General features: G+C 40.4%; 1 protein-coding gene across 1 annotated transcript; it reads left to right on the top strand.

Moving 5' to 3' along the window:
* The first annotated feature begins 1,199 nt into the window (after positions 1 to 1,199).
* On the top strand, positions 1,200 to 15,126 carry ATP6AP1L (ATPase, H+ transporting, lysosomal accessory protein 1-like). Its single transcript, XM_012664567.1, is given in 5 exon segments — positions 1,200 to 1,238; positions 1,241 to 1,287; positions 5,625 to 5,675; positions 8,045 to 8,282; positions 14,824 to 15,126. Coding segments are annotated over 5 exon segments (678 nt in total).
* The last annotated feature ends 1,558 nt before the right edge of the window (positions 15,127 to 16,684 follow it).

Raw genomic sequence — 16,684 nt, 5'->3', positions numbered from 1 at the left:
TAATAATTAACATATTCTTGCTTGAAATTTGTGCGGGAAATGTATTATGGAATCTTTTTGTTTGTTTTTGAGACAGGGGTCTCGCTTTGTTGCTGGGGCTAGAGTGCAGTGGCTCTGTCACAGCTCACTGCAACCTTGGCTCCTGGGCTTCAGCGATCCTCCAGACTCAGCCTCCCAAGTAGCTGGGACTACAGGTGTGTGCCACCACACCTGGCTAATTTTTTTGTAGAAAAGGTAGAAAAGGGGTCTTGCTATGTTACACAGACTGGTCTTGAATTCTTGGTCTCAAGAGATCCTCTCACCTTGGCCTCGCAAAGTACTGGGATTACAGGAGTGAACGTATGGTCTCTTATGGAATCTTACAGTTGAGAAAAACCTAAAATACATAATTTTACTTGCTTTGCAATATTTTCATTAAGATATTCAGTTTTACTTCTGTTGCTTTCTGAATAGGATCACTATAGTAACAGTTTATCGTTGGTTAAAGGTAAGCCTGGGTTGCTGCTCTCTGTTAACTAATTTTTCTTTTATCTGTATTTACACTGGAGTAACTGGTTCACTCTTTGTATTGTATATTTTGTGGGTTTGAATAAATGTGTAATGATATGTATTTACCATTACAGAATGTGAATTAGCTCTTTTATTTCTAGGAAGCCTTTTGTATCATGGATACAAATTCATTTCTTAAATTCATTTTATTTGGTTAATTAGGCTCTCAACTACAATCTGAGCAAAGAAGGACATTTAGAAAAAGAACCTTGGAATACATTCAGCCATCATAACCCGGTTAATGTCTCCATGGGTGGAATTTCTTGCATTCTCTTCTGGGCCAAAAGAATCGCAGTTAAATTTAAGAATCAGACCTGGCTGGACCTTACAGATGAAGCATTTGGTCAGAAGGCAACAGTGGACACTAGCAACTCAAATTGCAGTGAAGAAAGTGCCTCGTAAGTTGATCTCTCTGCTTGAGGAAGCCCTTGGGGCCATTGCAGTCTGTTAACTGCACATATGTAGTATTTTTGTAATTTCAGAAAAAATAAGTGGGCTTCTTTGTATATGACCCTGACACACATCTTTGAGGAAGTGTTTAATGTCTAAAATGAAGGGCAAGTCAGAAATCTACTTTAAAAAATTGTTATATTGTTTCTATTGATTTTCTTCTGAACCTTTTAGCTAATTGCCATAATAACTTATGGAAAATGAGAGTTCTGAAAATAAGGGCTCCCAAACTCATTCTGGAAAAAGAGAAAAGAATTCCAGGCTTGGTCTCAACTCAAAATGTTAGGTGTCAATCTACTTTTGTCCCACTGGGAAAGAAATTACATATCCCAGCAGGGTCATACATATTCTAGTGGGTGAAACACTAGCCTGGACAAATGTTTGACTCTAGAGAGGGTTTCTGAAATTGTGAAACACTGTCTGTTTGCAAATGTGCAAGGGTACTTTGAGTGGCCAAATTTCAGAGAATTCTTTAGGACAGTACAAAATAATTAGAATAATTAGTTTTGATTTGAGATAAGCAGATTAAACAAATATCCCTTTCAAAGAGCAAATCAATTTCCAATGTCTTTCTCTGCTTTTCAGTCAAGCAAGCAAATATTTTTGTTTTTATTTATTTTGGTTCAGAGGGAGGAAATCTGGCACTTGCTTTCTATAAAACTTCTTTTTGACATTTGTTGGTATTAATGGAATAGATGCTTTTGGAAGATTCTCTGCATTTGTTCTGGCCTGGTTTAGATGGGTAGGATGCTTTGCGTAAACCATAACATATTGTGTGTGTGTGTGTGTGTGTGTTCTTTTTATATTTTATACACTTTGACTGGAAACACCTTTTTATTCCTGAACTTTACTTCTCATTTAAAAATTCTTGATAATGGGTAAAAATGAATTATATTAATATACACTTAAAAGTCATATTACAAGTCTTAGTAAGTATCTTGCTATTCAGAATGACTATCTCTTGTTAGGGACTTAGGGAATTGTAAGTGTAAGCATTCAGAGTCCTCTCAGATTCGTCTATCCTGTTACAGCATAACTGTCAACGACTATCAGAAGGACTCCAGCACTGCTGAGAACTCAGGACTTTTTTCTCCGGTGCCAATGAACTCCTCCAGGCCTTTTTATTTGTGGTCAGCTACGTGGAGAGTGGCAGATAGTGGGGGATAGTCTTGCCTATCCATGGCTGACTGGCTGCCTTGATTCCATTGATCCCCAGTGGAGGGTATTAATGGGGAAAATCAGGGTGCCACAGCTTTTTTGCTGGGCTTTAGAGACCTCAGTGATCACTGGAACCCAGAGATGGAAAGAATGAAAACTTGGCTGCTAGGCCCAGTTCTGCCAGAGCTCTGTGACTTCATAGACAGGACCTGTAGGATGAAGACCTGTCGGGAGGAGATGATGGCATCTACTCACTGTAGCTAACAGGCCTTGAGCGTTTGCCGCAGGCCAGGCTCTGTCTGTGCAGGGTCTTCACAGGCCCCATATCTGTTCCTCTCAGTAACTCTCTGAGGCACGGGCACTGTTACCATCCTTGTTCCAGATGTTCCAGGAAATCAAGGCTCAAAGAGGTTAGGAAACTTGCAAGTCACACAGTGTGTACATTAATAGATCTAGGGTCTAAAGTGTCTTTAACAATGACATTATACCTCCTCCCTCTTGGCCCTATCTCATAGGGTTGTGAAAATCAAATGAAGAAATGTACGCGTAATGTCAAGTCTTCCTTCCTCACCCATGGATGATAACTAGAGTGAAATAGTGTCTAGTTATCTCGGCAAGCTTTGGTTTTCCCAGCACACAAATTAACAATTGTGCAGGACCTGGTCACCGCCCTAGAATTCTTCTTGGGTGAGAGCCCTGAGTGTGCAGCATCCACCTGCTGGGGTCCTGCTCAGGTGAGTTGCAGGTGTCCTGGACGGACCCCCCAGAGAGGGGAGCTGGAGGCTTCCCGGGAATGAGGTGGTCGAGGACCAGCTGCTGAGACTTAGCGCCCTTGATTCCCATGAATAGCGCAGATGAGTGAGATGCCCTTGCTGAGCTGGTGAGGAAATCTCATGTTCTCAAGAACCAGAATGGGAGGTGCTGAAGGAACAAATCCAAGCAAAGACATAACCATGTAAGGTCAAAAGCACGGATTAAAAAAAGATGACCATGTTTTAGCTCTTGGAAACAAAATGTTCGGGGAGAGGCATATTGTTGGCAGACGGATTTGCTACGGAAGTCTTTTTAAATAGTGAAAGCCCTGCAAATAGAGCATAATCCCAGCATCTGTGTATATTTTGAATTTAGGCAATTATAGCCGGAGGAATTCAGAATCCTTTTTACATCTGTGAGAATAGGGCACTTGATAGAGTAAAAAGAGGTCCTTTCTGAACAAAGCGCCCTGTAGGTTTCACTCTCCTTTGTGTTCCCAATTGATGGTGTAGTGCCTGGCACTTCAAAGATCCTCACTGAATGTCTGTCAAGTTTACTTTGCTGAAATAAGCTCAAATAAGTTCTCATGTTCTTTACTCCAAAGCAGAGGATATTAACAAGCTTCCATCGAAACCAGGACCAAAGGAGAGAAGCTCTTTGGGGGGTCAGAAGTTCCCTCCAGCCACTCCTGCCTCTCCATATAAAAATTGATCTGCTTTCTATCATTACAGATTAGTTTGCCTGTTCTAGAATTTTATATAAATATAGTCAGATCATGTGCATTCTCTTTTAGTCTGGCTTCTTTCACTTAGCATAATGATTTTGGTAAGCTTCTATGTTATTGCATGTATTAGTGGTATGTTCCCTTTCATTGCTGAATGGTATTCCATGGCATGGATGTACCACAACTTATTTATCCATTCACTTGTTGATGGAGGTTTGCCTTTCCCTTCAATTTTGTATATCTTTCCAAATAAAGTCACTATGAATATTCGTGCACAAGTCTTTGTGGAAGCAATTATGTTATTTTTTAAATTTTTTTAAAATTCTTTTATTTTTTTGAGACAGAGTCTCACTCTGTTGCCTGGGCTAGAGTGGCAGCAGGTATTTTAATTTCTCTTAGGTGTTATTCTACCTAGAGGTAGAATGGCTGGATCATATGGTATGTGTGTGTTTAACTTTTGAAGAAACTGCCAAATTTTTTTTTAAAGAGATTGCACCATTTCCCCTTTCTGCCAGCATCGTATGAGAGTTCCATTTGCTTGACGCCCTCACTAATGCTTTGTATGGCAGACGTGAGACTGGAGAGAAAACATTTTTATGTTTCTGCTAGTTTAGTAATTTCTGAATAAATTTTACTGGCACGTTGGGTATAAGCTAAGCCTTGGAGGTAGTAAGAAATTTGCCTCTTTGGAGAAATGAGTTTATATGTCAAGGGACAATGAAACCTGGGATTATAGAGACATTCCAGGGGTTAGAAACCCAAAGGGTCTTATCTTCCCCTTGGAGACACTTATTTACGAACTGTAGATATTAGACCTGCAGCCATTTGTCTCCTCCATGGTGGGCTGTTTGCTCCAATCCAAAGGCTAATTAAACTCTTCTGCTTACATGCTGGAGTAGGTGCCTGCGATTGTCCCTCTTCTCTTCCCAAGGAGAATTCATTGGCATCAAGGGAGCACATGTTTCTCTCCCATTCTCAGGAGGTGAGAAGGGAACCATCATCTTTCTCCTATATAAACTCCCAGATTCATAATCTTGGTGTTCCTCATCTGTATTGCAAATCACAGTATGTATAGGATAACATCTGGCTCTTGCTGTGTTGCCTAGGGGAAAGAATTGGGTTGAAAGGGGAACCAATGCAGTATTCCTATGAGTAAGTAATAATTGATCTGTATCTGCTCCAGGAAATCTTATGTTTACTCTCAGGAAAATATGAATAAATATAGGTATTAAAAGCTTAAGAGTCAGTTTAAAAAATATTTTAACCATTGTAATTATCATACTATGGTATTTTATTGTGGTTTTATTTTACATTTTCCAAATGTTTAATGATGTTTGGCATCTTTTCATGTACTTATTGGCTATTTGTATATCTTCCTTTATACAGTGTTCAAGTCTTCTGACTTCTTTCTTTTTTTTTTTTTTTTGAGATAGGGTCTCATTGTCTCATCTAGGCTAGAGTGCAATGGTGTCATTATACCTCACTGCAACCTTAAACCCCTTGGCTCAAGCGATCCTCCTGCCTCAGCCTCCCTGGTAGCTGGGACTACAGGCGTGTGCCACTACACCCAGCTTTTTTTAAAAAATGTATTTTTGTAGAGACATGGTCTTGATAGGTTGCCCAGGCCAATGTCAAATTCCTGGCCTCGAGTGATCCTTTCATCCTCCTGCCTTGGCCTCCCAAAGTGTTAGAATTATAGACATGAGCCACTGTACCTGGCCATTTTTTGTTTTCTTAACAATGTCTTCTAAAAAGTTTTTGATTTTAATAAAGTTCAATTTATCAATCTTTTATGGTTCATGCTTTTGTATTTTTTTCAATAAACCATTGCCTACCTCAAGATTATAGAAATTTTCTTCGATGTTTCTTCTATATATTTTGTAGTTTTAGGTGTTACATTTAGGTCTATGATCCATTTTGAGGTAATTTTTGAGTATAATGTGAAGTATGGGTCATTCCTATTTTCATGGACTATGTTTCTGTTTTTTAGATTGTCTCTGAAGTTTGGTGATGCTGAAAATCCCAAAGGTCTTGATATAAGGTAAGTAGGATACCACTTGGGAATCTCATAGTTTCAGCATTTCATGTTAGCTCTATGTAATTTATTCATTCCACATGTGTGTATCAAGGGCTTGTTGTGTGCCTAACTACTGTGACACATCAGATGCCATGTCTACGTAATTACACTGAAAAATCAGCAGTGTGATATGACAGGGGCCTTATAGCAATGCTCTTTTTCGTTTCTACCAAAGTACCTATAGTTCTCTTCTCCTCAGTTAGGGACTTAGAAAACTCAAGAACCTGAAAATGTGATACCCTTTTCCTCTGTGCAAAAAATAAAATATAAATAAAGTGTCAAGGGCTGGGGATCTTGTTTGAAATTATCTTCTAGAGCTCCTTACAATGAATCACTCTTACCATTTAACTACAAAGAAGAAGCCTCAGTTATCTGAATTCCCCAGCAGACAATCAACACAGGCCTACAGTTTTTTGTGTTTTGGAAGGATGCATCTGCCAACAGTAGTTTTATCCAAGCAGTTAGGAACTGCTCTTGGGTGGGGGACAATTTGAAGCCATTAATTTTTTTTTCTTATAAAAGTATAGTGTTTCTCTTCTTATAGGACAAACCCTTTAGTGGAGATAAGTAGTTGTTCCTTTAACATTTTTTGGAAAACCAGCAGGATGTTCTAGGGCAGTCTTTCCTAAGTTGTGCTCTGTGGAACACTTCAGCTTTGTGAAAATATTTATAAGATTCCACAGTAAAGAGATTCTGTGGTCAAATGTGTTTGGGAATAACTATAGACCACGTCTTCCTCTTGGAGATTTACAGCGTGAACTTGTATATTAAAGGTTCTAAGAAGACATGTTCTTAAGTCATACTGTTGCTCTTTGGAACTTTGAGTAACCTAGTGTTTCCTATGTTTAACCTAGGAAAGTTTTCTTCCTCACTACACTTGTTTACATAGCATGGGACACTAGTGTTTAATCACATTTAGAAAATATGTACCATCATCTTTTGGAGCAACTTTATAAGTAAATATAATCCCACAAGGTGACCAACACACATATCTGTTTGATAGAGAAATGGGGAATATTTTTGATACATAATAGCACTTTTTCCCAAATGGAAAATAGCTTTATTATGATTATTTTTTTTTTCCTGATGATAAAGGTATGTAGCAGAAACTGTCACTACTATGTCTATACCTACTTGGGCCTTTCCATTTGAGAGCACTAGAGCCCACCTGCTTAACTTTCAACTGCTAACCTCTCTGCCTAAAAGCTGTCTTGGGCCAAAGGGGCCCACTGCCTCCCATCTCCAGGCCGGCAGCCCTTAGCCAAGGACTGAAGGAAATGTATAAATATCTCAGCGCCCTCTCCCTCAGGTGGGGTAACTAGAGGCATGTGCTCTCCTCTGGCTCCCCACTTGTCAACAGTGGAAACTTGCTTAAACATGTGCTACCTTCCTGGCTACCTTCCCGTCCTGTCAGTTCTCTTCTTTCTACTCTACATATTTTGAATGACTAAATCCCCCAAAATGCTTCTTGGATTCGCATCCTTGTCTCAGGGTCTGCTTCCAAGGGGGCACAAACTAAAACACGAAAAACCATTGAAAACAGAAAAATCAGGAAATATTGAGCTATAAAAAGGAGAAAATGAAAATCACTAATAATCCAAGCATTATTTGTAACCACTATTAATGTTTTAATCTGTATCCTTTCAGACTTTTTCCCTGTTTGGTCACACATTTTTTAAGACGACAGCAAAAGGATCGTGACATATGTACATTATAACTTTTTCATGGCTGGAGAACATTCCATTCCAGAATGGTTAAGGGTAAGGGCTCTGGTGTCAGATTGGATTGAAGCCCAGTTCCAACTACTCTCTGAGGCAGCTTGCACTGTTATTTAACCCCTTTGTGTCTGAGTTTCCTCGTCTGTGAAATGAGGACAATGATATTATATATCTTAAAGTGTTGTAGTGAAGAGTAAATAAAATTCGGATAAATAACGTAAAAGGGTGACAGACACATAGTAAAAAAGCTATTACTATTATTTTTAGCCACAATTTAGCTAGTTCTTTATTGATATCTATTTAAGTTCTTTTTCAATTTTTAGGTAATAATAAACGCTTAATCAAGTGTTGATTCTAAAAAAGAAAAAAGCCAAGCGGTCTGTGTTTTTTATTTTTTAGAAATTTGTATTGCTCACTCTTGGGGGCTGCTCTGTCATTCGCTTGCCCCTCTCCCCGCTCACCCAGGGGGGCTCTGGAACCACAGCGACGCCGCTCCCAGCCAGTTCTGCCGCCGGACAAAAGAGGGCGCCATCGTACTGTTCACGGGCGACGTCCTGAGTCAGTAAAGGCAGTAAAAGTGCTTTGGGGGTAACACTGTTTTATCACCATTTTCAGATTCATCCTTAGCAATTACAAGTTGTCCGTCCAGAGCTGGTTTAGTTTGCACCGCGTCGAGATTATCTCCAACAACTCGATCCAAGCGATCTTTAACGCCCCTGGCGTTCGCGCCCCGTCGCGTTACTCCTACCGCTGCCGGCGCGTCAGCAGCCTGCGGCGGGGTGGCGCCCTCTTGCTGCCCAGCGACTCGGACGCTGTGACGGGCCTGTGGGAGGTCACGTTTGTTGATTTCCAGGTAACAAACTAAACATATGCTCAATGCGTCTGTGTATTTGGTGCCAAAGAAACTCAATTTTTGTTTAAAAACATCTGAAACAAACATTGATGTTTAAGGGAAAGAGAAGTGGATACCGCTAAAATAATATTGGTGTTTTCTTTCCTTTTTCTTTTAAGGTATGAAATGGAACAGGATAGAGAATTTCCTCTCCCTGAGGCCCCACCTCCTACCAAGGGCTTGCTTTTACATTCGGGTTTATCCAGTCACGAATAATTATCAGTGAGGAATGCCAGCCATCTCGGCCCTGGTGACGCTCTGGAACCCGGTGACTGACACTTCCTGGGCGGAGAGGCCTTTCAGGGGAGAGGCACTGTGGGACAATTATTTTATTTCCTTCAGGGAGTGGAACAGTGATCCTATCAGGGCAGATAAGAAGTACGTCTGTACTGTGAGTGACAGCTTTGGCAGCTAGCATAGGAGTGGAATTGTCGGCCAGCGAGTCAAAAATATCCCAGAGATCTTCTTGAAAGTATTTGGGGAAAGACACGGGGGTGTGAGAGTTTCCTTTTCACCACTAGACTCTCAGGCTGAGAGACATTCTGCCAAGTTCCTCTATCCTGTTTACCTGTGAAAAAGCTTAGCTCGTTCTTCTAACTCACTGACAGAGCAGGCAGGGCTTTGCATGTTCCTTTCTTGGGCACTTTCCAATCTTTTTTATATAAATGGACATTCACATATATGTATATCTCCCCTGCTCGGCCGGGGTGTGGTATCGATGAGAGGCAGTTTGGGTTGGGAAGGAGTTTGCATTTTGAAGTCAGACAGACCTGGTTTCAAATTACTTCTCAGCCACCCGGGCAGGTTACTTAACCTCTCTCAATTTCTGACCTGACTTTAAGAATGTAAAAAATACATGGTCTAACATACGTGGAAACACCCAGGATCGTGTCATGTGTAGATTCTCAACAACTGTCACTTGTAAGTCCTCTGCATGTATTGGCACTCTTGTAGTTATTTTACGTACTTAATCTTCAAAACTCACAAAGCTATAAGATAGCTGTTATTATTCTTACTTTACAAATGAGGTGACTGAAGCTCTGATAATTACTTAATTTTTCAAAGTGATATAACTGGTAAATGGTAGAGGCAGAACTTGAATTCTAGATGGTTTAGTTCCAAGGATACTCTTTTATTTATACATACACACACACACACACACACACACACACACACACACACATACATATATATAAAATATTTATAAATGTTTATATATCACATATTGTATATGTGTCTCTGTATGTATATATACACCTTGCCATTTAAAAAAGAGAGTGCAGGCAGAAATGGCAGTGAGGAGGTAGTAATGAAAATAAAGAATAATTCACATAAAATCTTGCCTAATTACGCTGGGCGCCGTGGCTCACGCCTGTAATCCTAGCATTCTGGGAGGCCGAGGCGGGCGGATTGTTTGAGCTCAGGAGTTTGAAACCAGCTTGAGCAAGAGCGAGACCCCGTCTCTACTAAAAATAGAAAGAAATTAATCGGACAACTAAAAATATATGGAAAAAAATTAGCCGGGCATGGTGGCATGTGCCTGTAGTCCCAGCTACTCGGGAGGCTGAGGCAGGAGGATCACTTGAGCCCAGGAGTTTGAGGTTGCTGTGAGCTAGGATGACGCCATGGCACTCACTCTACCCAGGCAAAAGAGTGAGACTCTGTCTCAAAAAAAAAAAAAAAAAATCTTGCCTAATTAGAACAGGGCAATTGATTGATTTATATATCTACCTTGTTCCAGAAATGACTTAAGGTGACTTATAGAAAGACTACAAGAAAAATCACTTAAAAAAATGAGCCAACCACTTCACACCCATTAGAATGGCTATTATTATAAATAACAACAAGGCCGGGCATGGCGGCTCACACCTGTAATCCCAGCACTTTGGGAGGCTGAGACACAAGTATTGCTTGAGGCCAAGAGTTAAAGACCAACCTGGCCAATATGGGGAGACCTCATCTCTACCAAAAAAATAAATAAACAAAAATTAAAAAAATTAGTCAGGTGTGGTGCACTCGTGGTCTTAGCTACTTGGGAGACTAAGGCAGGAGGATCACTTGAGCCCACGAGTTCTAGGTTGCAGTGAGCTACGATTGCATCACTGCACTCCAGCCTGGGCAACAGAGTGAGACACTGTTTCTAAAATTAAAAACAACAACAACAAACAAAAAGAAAATAACGAGTATTGACAAGGATGTGGAGAAATTGGAATCCTTGTGCATTTCTAGTGGGAATGTAAAATGGTGCAAATGGTTTGGAACAAAGTATTGTGGTTCCCCCCAAAATTATTAATAAACATAGAATTACCAAGTGATCCAGTAATTCCACTTCTGGGTAATAACCAAAAGAACTGAAAGCAGAGACTTGAGCAGATATTTATACACCTATGTTCATAGCAGCATTATTCATCATAGCTAAAAGGTGAAAACAACCCAAATGTCTATCGACAGATGAATAGATCAACAAAATCTGGTATATACATACAATGGAATATTATTCAGCCTTAAAAGTGAAGAAAATTTGGATACATGCTACAACATGAATAAACCTTGAAGACATTGTGCTAAGTGAAATAAGCCAGGTACAGAAGGATAAATATTGTATGATTCCACTTACATGAGGTACCCAGAGTAGTTAAGTTCACAGAGGCAGAAAGTAGAATTGCAGTTGCCAGAGGCTGAGGCCAGGCAGGAATGAGGAGTCAGTGTTTAATGGATACAGAGTTTCAGTTATCTAAGATGAAAAGTGTTCTGGAGAGGATGGTGGTGATGGATGCACAACAATGTGAATGTCCTTAATAGCACCGAACTGTCCACCTAAAATAGCTAAAACGGAAAATTTTATGTTATGCATATTTTACAATTAAAAAAAACCAATATAATGGGCAAAGAAGAAAAACAAAGGAAGGAAAAAAGATCAATTAGAACCACGAGTGAGGTTGGTACACAAAACCACAAGACCATCTGTCTGTACTGGCTGGAGGCGGCAGGGTAATTTGGCTCTGAAGCTTCGAGAGCAGCCGGCATAAGAAAGAAATGCTCAGTTGCACATTCACAGGGTCCCTAAGACTGCTGAAAATTTGCTCATGATGCAGATATTCCTCCCTTGTGTAGTGCAATGCATACATCCTCAACGCATCCCGGCAGTAACACAGCATTGGGTGTCAGAGATGGGCCTGGGTAACATACCCTTCCTGGAAACCGATGGCAGAACGCACACTCGGCCCAGGTAGTGGTGATGCCAGCTGAGGTGTGTGTAAAAATGGCTGCTTTCCACATATGTAGCTTTGCTGCTCTGGATTATTCTAGCAATAGAGTATAAGGTGATGTCACATGCATGGCAAACTCAGATGCCTTGCGTAAATGGTGAGGTGGCCAGCTAGGGACTGTGGCAAAGTGTAGCTGGCATCAGAAGGAACTTTTTTTTCCTTTTATCTGTTTATTTTGAAAAATTGTAAACCTAAAGAAAAGTTACAAGAATAATAAGCACCTGTCCACCCTTCACCTAGATTTACTGATTTAAAAATTTTTTCATATCTTTAAAATTTTTTTTAAAAATTTCAATAGATTTAGGGGCACAAGAGGTTTTTGCTTACATGGATGGATTTTATAGTGGTGATATCTGCGTTTTTAGTGTACCCATCACTGAATAGTGTACATTGCACCTGATAGGTAGTTTTTCTTCTCTCACTCCCCTCCCAACCTCTCCTCTTCTGAGTCTCCAATGTCCATTATACCACTCTGCATGCCCCTGTGTACCCGTATCTTAGCTCCCACTTATAAGTGAGAACGTGAGGTATTTGGTTTTCCATTCTCGCATTGCTTCACTCAGGATAATGGCCTCCAGTTACATCTAAGTTGTTGCAAAAGACATCATTTCATTCTTTTTTTATGGCTGAGTAGTACTCCATGGTGTATATATACCACATTTTCTTTACCCACTTCTCAATTGATGGACACTTAGATTGATTCCATATCTTTGAAATTGTGAATTGCATTGTGATAAACACAATTGCAGGTGTCTTTTTGATATCATGATTTCTTTTCTTTGGGTGGATACTTGGTAGTGGGATTGCTGGATCGAATGGTGGATCTCCTTTTAGTTCTTGGAGAAATCTCCATACTATTTTCTATAGATGGTGTGCTGATTTACATTCCCACCTACAGTGTATAAGCATTTCCTTTTCACTGCACCCGTGCCAACACCTATTGTTTTTTGACTTTTTAATAATGGCTATTTTGACTGGGGTAAGGTGTTATCTCATTGTGGTTTTACTTTGCATTTCCCTGATGATTAGTGGTGATGTTGAACATTTTTTCATGTTTCTTGACCATTTGTGTCTCTTGAAAAATGTCTGGTCATGTCTTTTGCCCACTTTTTAATGGGGTTGTTTGTTTCTTGATTTGTTTGAGTTCCTTGTAGATTCTGGATACTAGTCCTTTGTCAGATGTATATTTCGCAAATATTTTTTTCGCATTCTGTAGGTTGTCTGTTTACTCTGTTGATTGTTTCTTTTGCTGTGCAGAAGCTTTTTAGCTTAATTAAGTTCCATTATTTATTTTTATTTTTGTTACATTAGCTATTGGGGTCTTAGTCATGAATTTTTTGCCGAGGCCAATATGCAGAAGAGATTTTCCTAGTTTTTTTTTTAATTATTATTTTTATGGTGTCATATCTTCCATTTAAGTCTTTAATCCATCTTGAGTTAATTTTTGTATATGTTGAGAAATAGGGATTCAATTTCATTCTTCTGCATGTGGCTATCTGGTTAGAAGAACATTTTTTAAATTCAACTCTGGCTGATTTTTGCTTTGTAGGAATGCAGGGCCAGTGTTACTGGATCTTCTGGCTTTTCAACAGAAGCTAGAAATCTGGATTCTTATGGGGAATTTTTAGGGTGTTCAGGACACTGGGCCAAAAAAACTTACCTGTTGGTTCCAAGGATAAGACACAGCATGTTTGTAACGCTAGTCCAGGAAATGGATGTACAACGTATCCTTCAGGCATTCTCCACACTTATATTCTCAACCAAGTCTTGCTAAGAATTGAGTGGCAGTCAGTCTGAGGAAATTCTCTTTGGCTGGAGTTGCAAAATCAAGTGAGCTCATCTTTTGTCATTGAGGAGCTCGTCTTTTCAGGCACTAGTCTGAAGAGGAGGCCACTCTGCCTCTCCATAGGACTGACAGGCTAAGGATCCCAGAAGCCAGAACAAGAGTCCCCTTTGGAAGCTGCTTTGGGTTCAATCTAGAGCACAGACAACTGGGTGAGCAACGGCCCTAACATGTCTGGCATGGTGGGTAGCCACAATAATTTTAGCATAGGAAAATGTTAAAATGCTCACTTAAGCCATAAAAGTGAGTTTTCAGTAAAGCACTTGTGGATAATTCAATTTTCTAATGTACTCTTTAAAAACTAAGTAGGTGACTGAATGACCTGATGCTGTGTCAGGTGTCATACTTTTAAAGCCAGCTAAATGGGGGGCTGCCTTCCCCAAATGATGGCTCTCATTTTAAAGTCATTGCTCTGTATTCCTGTTTCACTTTGACAGCATTAGATATCAGGGCGAGTTGTCAATTTGAACCTCTGCTAGTTTCAGGTAATAAAACCGTTTCATTTGCACATATGAGAAAGGTTTTCTTTCTATCCTCTGGGCAAGATGCAAGAGGGTCTGGTCTATAGCTCTTCCAAAAATGGTACCAAATCTGTATGGTACAGTCAATAAAGAGGGAGAGGTAGGTTGGGAGCAAAAAAAAGATAGAACACGCCAGGAGCTATGGACTCATAAGCCGAGCCTGAGTGAAGCCAGACTGCCCAGGTTTGAACTGTACCTTCACATCACTTACTGCTGTGTGGCTCTGGGCAAGTTACTTAATTTTTCTGTGCCTCGGTTTCCTGATCCATACAACAGGGATAAAATAGCAACTTATTCATAGATTCTTGTGCATACTAAATGAATTAAGGCAGTGTCTGATACATAAAAAACCTTCCATAAGTGTTAGCTTTTATTATTATTCTTTATGTTTGCCTCACTGGAAATCATGATTTCCTCCCTTAAAAGACTCTTCCAATCTAATTCCTGTCAATAGAATCAAAGGCAGAGGAACTGAGACTTAAAATCTTTGTGAAACTTATACTAACGCTTATAAAATTTTGAGCGTGCTTTGAATTTTAGAGGCACCACAACAGTTGTAGTTTTACATGAACTAGAATATTTCTAAGAATCAGATGAAACGAGGTTTTATTTCAGAGCCTTGAATTTCATGAGGCTCTTCATTAGGACAACATCCCGGAGTTTCTGGATCAGGCCTGATTTCAGATTAAGTTTCACTGTCCCCATAAGCACAATCACATTTGTCAGATCATATGTGTAAATTATTCAGCAAATGTGGTGACAGTCCATTAAGTTTGGCTAATTAGGGGCCCAGAACTGGCAGCTCCAGTGGGAAGTAAATGGCAGGTGAGGAGGAACGTACCCCTTCAGCTCTCGCCTTTCTCCTGCAGATCCAAGGCTTTGCCGTCAATGGGGGGCAGTTCGCCAAGGCCCTCGACTGTGCCTCTTCCTTCTCTCCAGCCGTTCTGATCGGCCTGGCGACGTCGCTGATCCTGTTGCTGGTGCTGGCCTACGCCCTGCACATGCTCATCTACCTGCGCTATCTGGACCGGCACTACGGGTTCGTGGCGTCTCCTGCCCACTTCCCGCAGCTGAGAGCTGGAGACGCGGCAGAAGAGAAGGAGCTGCTGAGGGGCCAGGGCGCGGAGGGCTTCGAGCTGAGAAGCCAACAGATCAGCAAAATTTACGTGTAACACGCAGCCTCTCTCTCAGCGGGCTCCGGAAGTTGTTTGTGTTCTGTGCTGTTGACTTGTGAATTAGAGGTTTCCACCGAATAGCTTGATTTTAAAAAAAGGAAATATGTAACGTTTCGAAGCATCCACTGGACGACTCAGATAGACTTGGTGCAATGAGAAAAAGGTATCACAGGGATCCCACAGAGATAAATATGACTGTTCGTTGCCCCAAAACAAACTTGAACGCAAAGTACTTTTTTGAGAGAGAGAATAAGAGAGAGCGAGAGAGAGAGAGAGGAGAGAGAGATGCAATATAGAGAGGAAAAAACACATAGGTGTGGTGATACCCTGTAGGCTAGGCTAGCTCTTTCTAATTTTGGTAGATAGCTTACAGACAGAAAATAATAGCTCAAGATTTTAAATTCATATCTCAAGGCATATTCTGGGGCATTGCTATGAGTGATCTAAAGGAATCCCTTACCTCTTGTCAAAGGACTGATATGGTCAAAAATCAGACATGGGGCTAATCCTGCAAATTGCTAACCCGCCCTACAGGTGAAATTCACAGCCTTGCCGGGTCTCTTATATGAACATGAGAATACTGATTACAAAATAGAGGAATCTTGAGACTAGGCATGGTCATTTCTGGGAGGATAGACAACTTTAAGAATATATAAGTCCCAAATTCCACTTAGTTTTTCTTGTTAGCAGAAGCAACCCCTGTGAGATGAAGCTATTCCTGCCTTTGCTTGATGACCCTGTGATGACCTCATCAGAAATAGTTATTTTGCCAGGGGGTGCCAATTTTCCTGATTGCCTTTAGGCAGCTAGAGGCACATTCTAGCATATCTCAGGGAACCAATTGCAAAGTCAAGTCTGGAAGAATAAAATTACAAAAATAAAATAAAAATTGCAAAAAAAATTTTGCTGACTTATGCAATAAAAGATTTGGGAGAATATATGTGGGAATGGATTCTGGCGGTGCTAGCCCAAAGAATAAGGTGAATAATTTAAGATTGGGCTGAATTTCTGATATGGGTCTCTTACCAGAGATTTTGGATTAAATGTGCAGGTTTGAGCACCTGGGAGTGTTTCTAACAGTTTGCTTAGGCATACACTAAATGAAGTAGAGAGATCAGAAATTCCTTGCCGTTATATAGAGAAAGAAATGTGGTAACTTAGAGAATTGGGATGTAGGAATGGATTTATCATGTGCGAACTGCTCTTCCTCCCTATATCTGTTTTCCTCTGTGAAGGCCCAGAGGACACTCCCTTTGTCATAGCACTAAGAAATACACGGGGGACATAGAATCAGCACTTTTGCAAAGTGCTCTAGTGGCTGTCCTCTGTAGGCTGTGGATGAAGGCAGTAAATGTTACCCTTGAAACAGAATCCTGGTTTCCACAGGGACACTGAGATCACTGGGTGGCAGAGCTCAAGTAGCAGCACAGTAACCTTGAAAGGCTGAAGGGCAGAGTGTTAATCAGATTAGGTTATATTGGTTAATGGTAAGTTGATCTATGACATATGTGGTGGACAGTCCACTGAAGTACTCTTTCATCTGTATAATAATAAT

This window comes from Propithecus coquereli, unplaced genomic scaffold, assembly GCF_000956105.1.
Source record: "Propithecus coquereli isolate 6110/MARCELLA unplaced genomic scaffold, Pcoq_1.0 Scaffold9, whole genome shotgun sequence".
NCBI lineage: Eukaryota > Metazoa > Chordata > Mammalia > Primates > Indriidae > Propithecus > Propithecus coquereli.
The sequence above is the reverse complement of the archived record's forward strand: the minus strand, read 5'-3'. Positions and strand labels throughout refer to the sequence as shown.